Source organism: Petaurus breviceps, unplaced genomic scaffold (assembly GCF_028583685.1).
Source record: "Petaurus breviceps papuanus isolate PSGF00001 unplaced genomic scaffold, PetGlider_PUasm1.0 180, whole genome shotgun sequence".
Taxonomy (NCBI): Eukaryota; Metazoa; Chordata; class Mammalia; order Diprotodontia; family Petauridae; genus Petaurus; species Petaurus breviceps.
Window position 1 is genome coordinate 2,615,172 of NW_027185782.1, and position 11,820 is coordinate 2,626,991.

General features: G+C 40.9%; 1 protein-coding gene across 2 annotated transcripts in view; it reads right to left on the reverse strand.

The window, feature by feature from the left end:
• Nucleotides 1–11,820, reverse strand: part of PIAS4 (protein inhibitor of activated STAT 4) — a 162,164-nt gene that overhangs the window by 22,542 nt on the left and 127,802 nt on the right. For both annotated transcript variants that reach the window (XM_069086832.1, XM_069086831.1), the window contains 5 exons: nucleotides 11,384–11,468; nucleotides 7,843–7,884; nucleotides 7,397–7,487; nucleotides 7,023–7,151; nucleotides 6,837–6,942 (listed from right to left, as the gene is read on the reverse strand). In XM_069086832.1, coding sequence (XP_068942933.1) covers nucleotides 6,837–6,942; nucleotides 7,023–7,151; nucleotides 7,397–7,487; nucleotides 7,843–7,884; nucleotides 11,384–11,468 — 453 coding nt within the window. The remainder of the gene's footprint in view (nucleotides 1–6,836; nucleotides 6,943–7,022; nucleotides 7,152–7,396; nucleotides 7,488–7,842; nucleotides 7,885–11,383; nucleotides 11,469–11,820) is intronic.

Below are 11,820 nucleotides of genomic sequence, written 5' to 3' on the forward strand. Positions count from 1 at the left end.
ACCTTCCTCAGCTATACAATGAGAATACAATTACTTGAGCTATTTGGGCCTTAGAGGGGTTGTAGGAGTTAAATAAGAGTACATATAAATATAAACTACTATTTAGATACACCGTAACTGCTGTTATTCTGAAAAACAAAAACAAATACAAAAACCCCAGGGTTGCTGAGAGTCTGTCCACTGGAGGGCAGCTTGGGGTCATGACCCCTCCCACCTCCAACATTCCAGCACTCAGTGGGGCCGCCATTTGCATAATTTGCAGAAACCATAGCAAGGTCAAGGGGACCTTGTAAGCCACTGGGCTGGAATGTACCTCTGAGCCTGTGTGCACTATGACTATCATTTAGGATTCTTGCTACATCGGACCTTAGTGGATCCTTACAACCACCAGGGTGAGGTGGATGGTTCAAGTATTATTTATCCCCAATTCAGAGATATGAATGAGAGTGCTGAGCCTGGAGGCAGAAATACCCAAGTTCAAGTCCACAGGCTATATGACCATATATATGACCTGGGGCAAATCACAGAACCTCTCAATATCAGTTTTCTCATCTGTAAAATGAAGATGATAATAACAGCCCCTACCTCACAGGTAGCATATAGAAGGATGTTATATAAATGCTTGCTGAGTTGTTATTATTGCTGTTGTTTCAAAAGAATCAAGGTCTGAAACCTAGGTCTCTTGACTTCAAGGTCAATGCTCTTTCCATTATAGCACCCTGGTAGAGGAGGTATTAAATTTAGCTAATGGGGAATGCCATACCATCTTATGCTGTCCAAAAGACTAGGATGTCAATTACATAAACATAATTAGGGAGTTTGGGAAAGCTAAGTTTTGAGGCTTCTGAATGAGAGAAAATTCCATATAAGAACGATTGACATCTATTTTTATAGATGAACCTGAAGAAAATTTAGCCAAGAAATGATAGCTGTCTAAAGGGCTGCAATATGAAAGAAAGAACAGACTCATATGGTGCCATCTCAGAGAGTATAATGAGGATCAAAGGGAAGGAAGTGAATCCAAGTAAATTTCTTAGGTTGTGAGTAGAACAGATTAGTTATATCACACAGAGAAGCAAACAAGGACAGTGGCTTCAGTGTTTGAGAAATACAAAGATCTCAGCTACTGAGGCAAGATTGCTCACTAAATGACAAGAACTTTTAGGAAAACTGTACCAAAACTGGTAGGAAAACTGGAAAGCAGTCTGGCAAATTCTAGGTATAGACCCAACATCTCACATGGAATATATACCAAGATAAGCTCAAAATGGGTATATAACCAAGACACAGAGACATCATAAATCAATTGGAGGAGTAACGAAGGAAGGAAGAAATTATCTTTCACATCTCTGGATAGGGGAGAAGTTGATAGCAAAACAAAAGACAGAAACGATTATAGAAAGTAAAATGGTAATTTATATCAAATTTTTAAGTTTTTGCAGAAACAAAACCAATGCAGCTAAAATTAGAAAAGAGGCAAATGGGGGGAAAAATCTTTGCTGCTCTGAAAAAGGTCTGATTTCTAAACTATATATAGGGAACTGATTCAAATATAAGAATAAGAGCCATTCCCCAATTAGTCAAAGGAAATGAACAGGCAGAGGAAGAAATCCAAGTTATCAACAGATATATGAAAAAATACTAATTAGAGAAATGCAAATTTGAACCATTCTGAGTTTCCACCTCATACCCTTCAGATTATCAAAGCTGACAAAAAAAGGAAAATGACAAATGCTGTGGAAAAACAGGTATATTAAAGCACTACTCGTGAAACTGTGAACTGGTTCAACCATTCTGGAAAGCAATTTGCAATTATGCCCCCCAAAACTATTAAACTACGCAGACCCCTTTGGTCCAGTGATACTACTAGTAGGTTTATATCTCAGAGATCAAAGAAAGAGGAAGGGAATCCACATTTTTGAAAATACTTGTAGTCACTATTTTTGCAGGGACAAAGAACTGGAAATTGAGGGAGTGCTCATCAACTAGGGAATGAGTCATGGTGAATGAATATGATGGAATACTATTGTGTTATAAGAAATGATGAAAGGGATAGTTTCAGAGAAACCTGGGAAGACTTGTATGAACTGATGGCAGGGTGAAATAGACAAAACAAAAAAAAAAATACAACAACACTGTAGAGACAAACATCTCTGAAAGACCTAAGAACTCTGATCAACCCAATGACCAACAATTCTGGTGAGCTTATGAGACATGCTACCCATCTCCAGAAAGAGAGATGATGATGAACTGAGGGCAGACTGAGGCATATAATTTCTGGACATGGTCAATGCAAGATTTTCTCTGACTATACAGATTTCTTTCTTTCTCAATATGGAGGGAAGGAGGAAGGAATAGGGAAAAGGGAGAAAAAGTGGATCGTTATAAAAAAAAATTTAGTTTGAAAAAAAGTGCCTCTGTACAAAGAACTTTCTAACAATCAAAGCTGTCCAACAATTGGACTGTGTTTGATGGGTAATGAGCTGCCTATCTTTGTAACTGTTTACCTGCCAGCAATCCTATAGAAGGGATTCCTGTACTGGGTAGAATGTGCTCTATAATGTTTCTCCTCGCTCAGGTGTTTCTCTAAATACTCGCTGGGATTCAGCCAGGAGTCCACTGCACTGTGGCCAGACCCAGGCGGGGTCTCCAAGAAAACTCCTGCTCTTGGCTTTTCTCCCTCTGACTTCCTCAGACACTCAGCGTCCTTACCTATTTTAAGTGTCTTCTACTCCCCCGGCAAACCTGTTCTTAGGAAAAGACTGATGTAAATTTACACTGAGATTTAACTCAAGTCTTGTTATATTACCCTGGAATATTTGCATTTTTAGTATCATATTGCACTGTGGAATGAAAAGCTCTTTGGAAATTAAAAGAATGGTAAATAATGAGGATATAGATGGGGAAAGTATTTTAGAAGGTATACTCTTTTCTAAGTAACCCTGAGCTCACCCAATGTAAGACTGTGGCTGAAGACAAAGGACAGATAAAGAAGGAGATGTCTTGGGCTTTAGAGTTGAAAACGATGCTAGGGATCATCTAGTCCCATCCCCTTGTTTTTACAGATAAGAAAACTGTAGCTGGGGCAGCTAAGTGGTGCAATGAATAGAGCACCAGCCCTGGAATCAGGAATTCAAATCCAGCCTCAGACACTTAACACAAAAACTAGCTGTGTGACCTTGGGCAAGTCACTTAACCCCAATTGCCCTCCAAAAGGCAAAAAATAAGAAAAGAAATAAAAATTAAAAACCAGAAAACTGTAGCCACTATGGCCAGAGAATTCCTGCTATCGCAAAAAGGAAAAACATCCTGATTGCTAGGGTGGAACAGCACTGGAATTCAGGCATAAAAACTTGGTTAGGTCTGTGGAAGGAAATTAAGGTTTAGGAAAAACTGTAAAGGTCCACAGCCCTAAACTTCTTCAATCTAGTAAAAAACACAGCATAATAGCTTCGTAAACCTTAAACTACTAGATAACAGTCTCCTACAATTTACGATGCAGTACTGGGTTCCCAAGGAGGACCTTCCTAATTTAGAGGTCACTAAAGTCCAACCCTCTCATTTTACACGGTTAAGGAAATGGAGGCCCTAAGAGGTGAAGCGAATTGTCCCAGGTCATAGGGGTAGTAACAACATAGGTGGGGTTCAGACTCACACCTCCTTACTCTAAAGTCAGTCCTCTTCCTAGGGTACAGCAAGCTAACTCCTCAGTTCACTTGTCACTAGTCAATGAATCCTCCCCACCCTACCTTCTGTCCCACAGGACAGGCTAAGTGGCATCTCCTAACTCTCTTGGCCAATGCTAACTGGCCAGAAACAGCTTGATTTGGGTGGCAGCCAGTTTCCTTTCTTAGTTGCTAACAAGGTGGACTGGAAAGGTGGGCTTTTGTCACATGCAAAGAAGCTGATCAGGAAGAGCTTATGGAGATAACATGTTAAGGCAGGAAAGCATCTTGAGGATTATCTTGTCCAAACCCTTCATGTTGAAGAAGAAATTGAGGCTCACAGAGATGGAGTTACTTGTGTCACACCTGTGACAGAGCTAGAACTCCAGGGTTATCATCATTAAGCAGTTCTGAGGTCAGCAATCCTCCCTCCACATATCATGCTGCCTCCTGTTCTTCAAAGAGCCATGGGCCTACAATTGCTATAGATTTCACAGAGCAAGCAATCTGTGCCATCTGCTTGTCATACAATGCTCAAGGCCAAAGAAAAGAAGATAATGCACTTCCTCCCATAGGTCTTTTTAAATATGAAACCAACTGCAAAGGCCCCACCAAACCTGGAACTAGTACGCAAGATTAATCTCCCTCATGTTGAAGAACTCACCGCAGTGCCCTAGACACCACAACATGGGCAGGTCTTGAGATGGCAATGGTCAATGCTTGGGGGAGGAGAAAAGGGAGGGAACAAATGAGCAGATAAAGAGAGAAATATGGGAGTATCACTGTTACCTCTGAGATCTGGAGTTTGGGCTGACAGCTTAGTTTTAGGTATAGTGTTCTAGATGAGTGTAGTTTATTTTAGAAGACATCCTGTGGGCTCATGGAAACTTTTTAGTGGAGGCTATGGAATTTCCATCCTAGGAAGTCTTCAAGGACAGTATTGAAAAATGACATAAGATGGCTTTGCTATTGTCTCCCTTCCAATTTGATCCCAAAGTCAAAGGCTTGCTAACTTGAATTTAGCACTGCAGCTCTGCTTTGTTTGGAAATTGAAAAAATACTTGACTAGGAGTCAAGAGACCTGGGTTCTAATCTTGGGTCCATCACTACTTGTGCATTCCTCAGTGACTCAATTTCTTTCTCTTCATTCAAAATATAAACACTAGGCACTGATACATAAGGCACTAGGCCAGGTACTTGGTTTATAAAGAGAGGAAACACAGACCCTGCTCTCAGGGAGGTCTCTCAGTTTCTGGATCTATAAAAAAACAAAAGGCAGCAAGGTGTCCTAGAGGAGTGCATGCCCCGGCATTAGGAGACCCTGATTTTAAACCTGTTTCTGACACCTGCCACTTGTGTGACCTCTGGCAATTCACTACCCCTCAGTTTCTTCAATTATAAAAGGACAGGGTTAACTAAATGATCTCTAACATCCCTTTCCACTTTAAAATCCTCTGATCCAAGATTTTGTCTCAAGTGGGTGAACTGAATTGCTGAGACCAAGTTCTACATTTCTATTGCAAGTTCTAAATTTGTTCTTCTGGTAAGTTTACAGAAAGTTCTGGAAAATGGCAGCACCCTTGGAGGCAACTCTCATTGGGATGTACAGGAGCCGGCATGTTTGTTTACCATAAGCCATATTATTTTGTAGGCACAATTTTAGGAAAACCATTGCCAAATTTTAGACATTATGGTTACTTTAGTCCAAACCCTTTATTTCAATGAGGAAACTGAGATAGAGCAGAAGTGACTTGTCCAAAGTCACACAGCCGGTTAGTATCACAGTAGTCTTCACCCAAGACTACTGTTTGTGAAATGCCTTCCCCCTAAGGAGCCTGGGTTGTTTCACAAATTGAGTCAATCTTCAATAACTGGGAAGTAATGTTGGAAGGGATAGGACGAGGGCTGCCCTGAGTTACGTAAAACGTTAGCAAAGAGACAGAGGTTTTATTACTTTGTGGTACAAATATTAAATTACATGGATGCTAGGAGAGGCCCTTAGGGTTTGTTTTAATGAAAAATGATGTGTAACCAGCACACTCTTTATATGCTGTTGATGTACCTTTAACTGGTTTATTTTCCTCTTTAGAAAAGATTTGTTGTTCAGTGGTTTTTTCAGTCATGTGTGATTCTTCATGACCCCATTTGGGGTTTTCTTGGCAGATACTTAGGAATCTGAAGCAAATAGTGTTAAGTGACTTGTTCAGGGTCACACAGCTAATTAAATAGCTGAGACCAGATTTGAACTCAGGAAGACGAGTCTTTCTGACTCCAGACCTAGCACTGTATCTACTGAGCTACCTAGCTGCACCTTAAAAAAGACAGTCCCTATGAAATTTCATTTACACTATTTCCTCAAAAAATTTGTTTCCCCCTGACAGACTGCACAAAGATAAATTTCAATTCCACCCTGTCTGGATGATCACAACCTCATAGTCTCAGTATGTTAAAAAGAATCTCAGAGGTCATCTAAGGCTTCCACAATTCTAAAATAGCAAAGTTTCATTTTCCTTATAACACTGGGCAGTTAAAGGGATTTCCAAGAAATTCCCATGAGAATTGAAAGTGGGAATTCTAACTTTAATTTTAAAATCACCAGATCAGGAATCATATTTGCAGGGCTCTTCATTTTGTTCACATACTTAAAATTAAACTCAAAAAGGAATTTCAATCACAGGGTTAGCAAGAAGTGTTATATGCTACTACACTTGGTCCACTCCATCAATAAAAGCCTCAAAAGAAAAACCACTTGCTTGTTTCTGGTGAGCACAGTAAATTAACAGGAAAAGAGAATGGTATCCTAGACTCAGAGACGACAGTAGAGGAGGAAGTGAGGACCACAGAGATTATAGTCCAACCCTCTCATTTTACAAATCAGAAAACTGAGGCCCAAAGAGGGGAAAGACTCACCCAAGGTCACAAAAGTCAGGCCTATGAGGTCTCCTGACTCCAAGTCTAGGGTTTTCCCACTTTATTTCCAATGCTTCATTTACTTGGTGTCATAGGCACAATACTACCAGCAGTAAGACCGACTTTGGAGGTGTGATGGTTCCAGAGCTCCCAGGGTAGGAGATCAAATGTAAGCGCAGGGGAGCCATATAACGACACATGTAACATCAGACTCCTCACTCATTTCCCAGTTCCCTGTCAGGAATAAGCTCAATTGCTTACCAAGTGCTTTGCAGAGCTCCGGATGTTTGATTCCGATAGTTTTCAACCTCTGCAGCAGTTCTGATGAGGTCAGCTGCCGTACTAAGTATAAACCCACTGAGTAACTCTGGAAAGAGAGACAAGGAGTCAGCAAACGGAACGAGGAGTCTTCAGTGGTCCAGCCTTGCCACTGGTCATATTACTCACCTTTCCATAATTCCCCCAGGTGACAGTGATTCGGTTTGTTGCTGAAGACAGGTACATGAGGTGTGTAAGATTAATGGGACGACAGGGCCTTTTTGGCTCCACTCCAGGTTTATTTGATGGATAGTAGCCCTGAAATCAGAAAATTGTCTTTATTTTGCCCAGGAGAAGGAAAGAAAATGTACTTCATTTAAAAAAAAAATCCAAATCATCACCCGGACAGAAATGTTTTATGATAAAGTTTAAATATTAGATCTACTCCACTCCTCCCCTTCCCTTCCAGCCCATCTCTATTAACAATACTTTCCAGTAGCATGCTTGGCTCCTTAACAAATATCCAACTAAATGAGTGATACTGTGAGGCTGGGCTGACTTACCGGGACTGAGCAGTAGCTGTGGTTGACTTTCACTGCAATATTAGGAGGGTACTGATCCTCCTGGGGGCAGCTAGTGTCTGTGTAACAGATTCTGCAACAGAAGGAAGGACTGTGTGATGCTTCACTCCCCCACAGATACCCTCCCACCCTTACTGAGACTCCAGTTCTGTTCTGAGATCAGAATCCAGCACACACTACCTGCTCCCCACTTCTCATCTACTCCTGAAACACAGGCTTAGGCAAACCTAGCTATTCTGAACCGACAGTAATATATTGTTAGTAGGCAAAAGGCAGACACACTGCAGATAGCAAAAGCTTTCTCTCCTGCACTGCTTTAACACAAAAGAACTTTCTGGGGTCACTGCAAAGTTCTTTCTTGATTTCCCTAAGAGTCTCTTCTCCTTGTATGTCTTTTGGACTTCAACAGATCCACAGAACTTACTTACCTTAGTACCACTTGAACTGATTTCACTCCAGGCTGCAATTCCCTGGCAAAGTAAATCCAATGAAAAAGAAAGAAGCTAATAAGGTAAAGAACATTCCAGGACATCAATACTATATCCAACATTGACGATATTATTCTTCTTCTCATTTTACCTTGTAATCTAGATAGTAGCCTTCTTCCAAAGGGCTCAAGGTGATTATACAAAATCTTTAGCAAAATACCAAAAAACTCATACTACAATATCACAATGCCAGAATCCATGCATGAGGCAGACATAAACAGTTTAAATAAACCCACAATGCGTGAAGTCATTAAATCTCTGGCCCAGCTGGGTCTGAAAGCACCAATGGAACCAGAGTAATAGTATGGTGCTCTTCCCAACCCGACTGACATGGTCATTTTAAAGATAAAAAAACTGAAGCACAAAGTGGTAGCAGTTTTCCAGTTAGATAATGGCATAATGTATAGTCCAAGCTCTCTCCTGTCTAGCTCCTCCTCTAGGGCAGGGCTCCAAATCTTTTCAATAACAGCATCTACTTTTCCCTTCCCCCAAATGAGACAGAGCACGAGCTCAGGGTCACCACCCCATCCTTCACTTAGTGGTCAAATGTGTAGAGCTCTTTTAATGAGTGGTTTTCACACAAATCTTCCTTTGTGCTATAACCAGATCAAGTCGGTCCAATCCCTAAGTATCTAAGTAATATCTGCTGAATGCCTGTCATTGGACTACAAATAAATACAAAATAAAAGTTTCTGCCTTCAATGAGCTTACAATCTATTGGGAGAAACAAGTAAACATACAAGAAAAAAGAAAACCTGTACAAAGCATTTTTTGGGAGGGTGGAGTGGGGGAGAACAGGAAGGTCAGTTTATTGACATAAAAAGGTCCAAGGTGGACCAATGAAAGGGTAGGGAAGAGTAAAGCAAGGACACTGGAGGGATGAAGCTGACAGAGATGAGTAAGAAGAAAGGGTGGCAGTCATAGAAGCAAGCTTCTGCCTAGACTGTCCATGGCTCTGAATTACAGGGATTCTGAGTAGAGCCAAAGGGCAACAGATTACCGTGCCTTTAAAAGCAGCAAAAGATTATCAATCCCCCAAAAGAAGTAAAAAGGAGGCAAGAAAAGTCAACCTCAAAGATTAAGAGTTGGGGAACCTTGGTCTGGAGAAATCTCAATTCCATATTTTCCTTTCCTTAATTTTGCAGCCCCTGATTACTGGGTACATTCTACTTTGTTATTAGATGTCCCTTAACTCAAAATTCACTAATTATCTTGCCAATTTGTTTTTCTGCTTCTTTCCTAGTGATATTTCCAATCGTAGGAGAAAAATTTTCAAAAACATTTAAGGAACAGCATCCTGGATAGACATTGGCCAAACTCTAAGCAAGAGCTAGAAGAATCTTTAAGTAATATGGTCCATGAGACTACTTGGTCAGGAACAGATCAGTAGTCTCTGAGGGACCTTCCTACTCTAAGAAACTGTGAGCCTCCCCCAACAGGCTGAGCATATGACCAAGGGAAAGCTACATGGTACAGTACATAACTGGACAACCAAGGAAAACAGTATATCAGTTAAATAAGGGATTTTTTCCCTTCAAAATAGCGTTAGATTAGGGTGTTTCTAAAGTCTGTTCCAGTTCTAATATTTTATGAATAAGATGGGTCTTCCTGCAGCCGTTGTTTGGCCATTTCAACCTTTGCTGTTGTTTTTTTTTGGGGGGGAGGGAGGAAAGGCAAGGCAATTGGGGTTAAATGACTTGCCCAAGGTCACATAGGTCTAAGTGTCAAGTGTCTGAGGTTGGATTTGAACTCAGGTCCTCCTGAATCCAGGGATGGTGCTCTATCCACTGTGCCACCTAGCTGCCCCTGCTGTTGTTTTTTTTTTTTTAAGTAGTATCAGAGGGAGGAGTAGAGAAAAAAATTAAACTAAGCCCACTGTAGCATGAGTAGCTTTTAGGATGGAAAGATAAGGAAAGAATTTGGATTCAGTGAAGGAACCATCTAAATCTGTCCCCAAAAGCTGTTTTGGAAATCATAAGGCAAACACCACAAGCAAGATGATCTCCTGAGTCTGGCTCCAGTTCCTACCACACAGGGCACGGCACACTGATCTGATACCAAAAAGCACCATGTCTCACAGTGAGGCTGGCCAGATCATTTGGAGAAATACAGGAGAAAAAGACACATACCTATAATGCAAACACTAGCCTACAGAACTTAGCCTGGCATCCCAGAAGAGTACAGGAAAGCAGTCATTTCTGCTTTACTTCTGAAACATCACTATTCTGAAACTAAGAGCCTAGAGTCCAGGCCATGTTTTGGTGAAGACAAAGCATGCAGAAGGGTGATAGTTATTAGGATGTACTGTGAGGAGAGTGTTCCTTCGGGTGTTGGGAGAAATTATTTGTACTTCTATTTTTGGTGTATCTTCTCAGTAAATACACCTTTGTTTTAAAAAAGATAGCACTGAGAGATGCTACAGTGAGGCTTAGGATTCAGTTCAAAAGTATTAATGCTACAGCACAGTGCATTCAGATACCAAATTTCCTGGGAATGGAGTTTATCATTCTGGGCTTTACACCCAGCTACTCAATTGTCCCTCAGGTAGAGCCAATCCCTTTTGTGACTAGGTCACAAGAGAAAGTAAATTGTAGTGGAAACATTGTTGGATTTCTAATCAGAAAACCCGGATTACAATCCCAGCTCTGCTGTAGCACCAATGTGATTTCCCCCTCTGTGGACCTCAGTTTCCTCTTTTATAGGTTAAAGGGATTGAACTAGATATCCCCAAGGTGCTTTTCAGCTAGAATTCTACTAACAACAATTGGCTCTAATCTGAAGACTACCCTCTAATTAGCTTCTGCAGTTTAAACGAAAGAGTGCTGTTTTTGGAGGTAAGAGTTAAGCTTCTCTCATGGCTCTGATGCTTACTAGTTTTGTGACTCTGGGCAAGTAACTTTACCACCGTGAGCTTTAATTTCTTCACTTGTAAATGAAGACAGTAATATCTGTATTACTGACTTCACAGCTATAAGGCAAGTGCTTTATAAGGCTAAAGTCACAAAAATGTCAGATGTTATTCTTATATGTGCTTCTGAAAGAGTGACCACAGGTCAACCGCACTAAACTGCATTCGAATCCCTGGCCCTGCCGCTTACTACCTTGTCAAAAGTGCTCACCTTCTCTGGGCCTCAGTCTCTTCTCTGTAATATTATGTGTGTGTGGGGAGGGATTCCATTAGGTTAATTCTGAGATCCCTTCCAGCTTCATAAATCTGTGACTTTTCCCTTTTCCAACATCAATGCTAAAGCTTTACTAACAGTTACGAAATGGGACAGAGGTACTCCAGGAAGTTCTTGGGTCATATTTAATAACATCTAGAAATCACTGCCTTATGAGGTAGGTAGTCCTGAAACAACATAAAATAGTCCAGTATTTTCTAATTTACTTCTCATAGTGCTGTGGAATTAAATGACTCGGGTAGAAGTCAAGAAGAGAACCCTAAATGTAGTCAGGAAAATGATGAGTGAGGTAAATGTACCTGGAGTTTCTGATCAGTTCCACTTGTCTCGGCGTCAACGCAAAAATGCATGGGCTCTCCTGCAGCTTCTCACTATTCTGTGGGACTGAAGACAGAGGAAGAGGTTTTATTTTTCAACACCAAACAGGTTGATAATGAAGTTTCTCTGCACTAAAACTTTAAGACCCTGAAAGAGGAAACAGACAATGCTGTGTACTAGAGAATTAGATGGAGAAGAATCTCAGAACTAACAGGAAAGAAATCAAGGGGGAAAAACCCCAAGACTTTCTTACGGGAAACCAGATACATGACAGACACAGTTATTTACCACCGGGTACTCATCACTTTAACAGAAATCTGATGTGCTAGGGAGAGAGCTCACCTGTCCTGCTGATTTCCACCCTGGCCAGTCCAAAGCTACATCATCTTCAGTTCTACATGCCACATTCACAAACTGC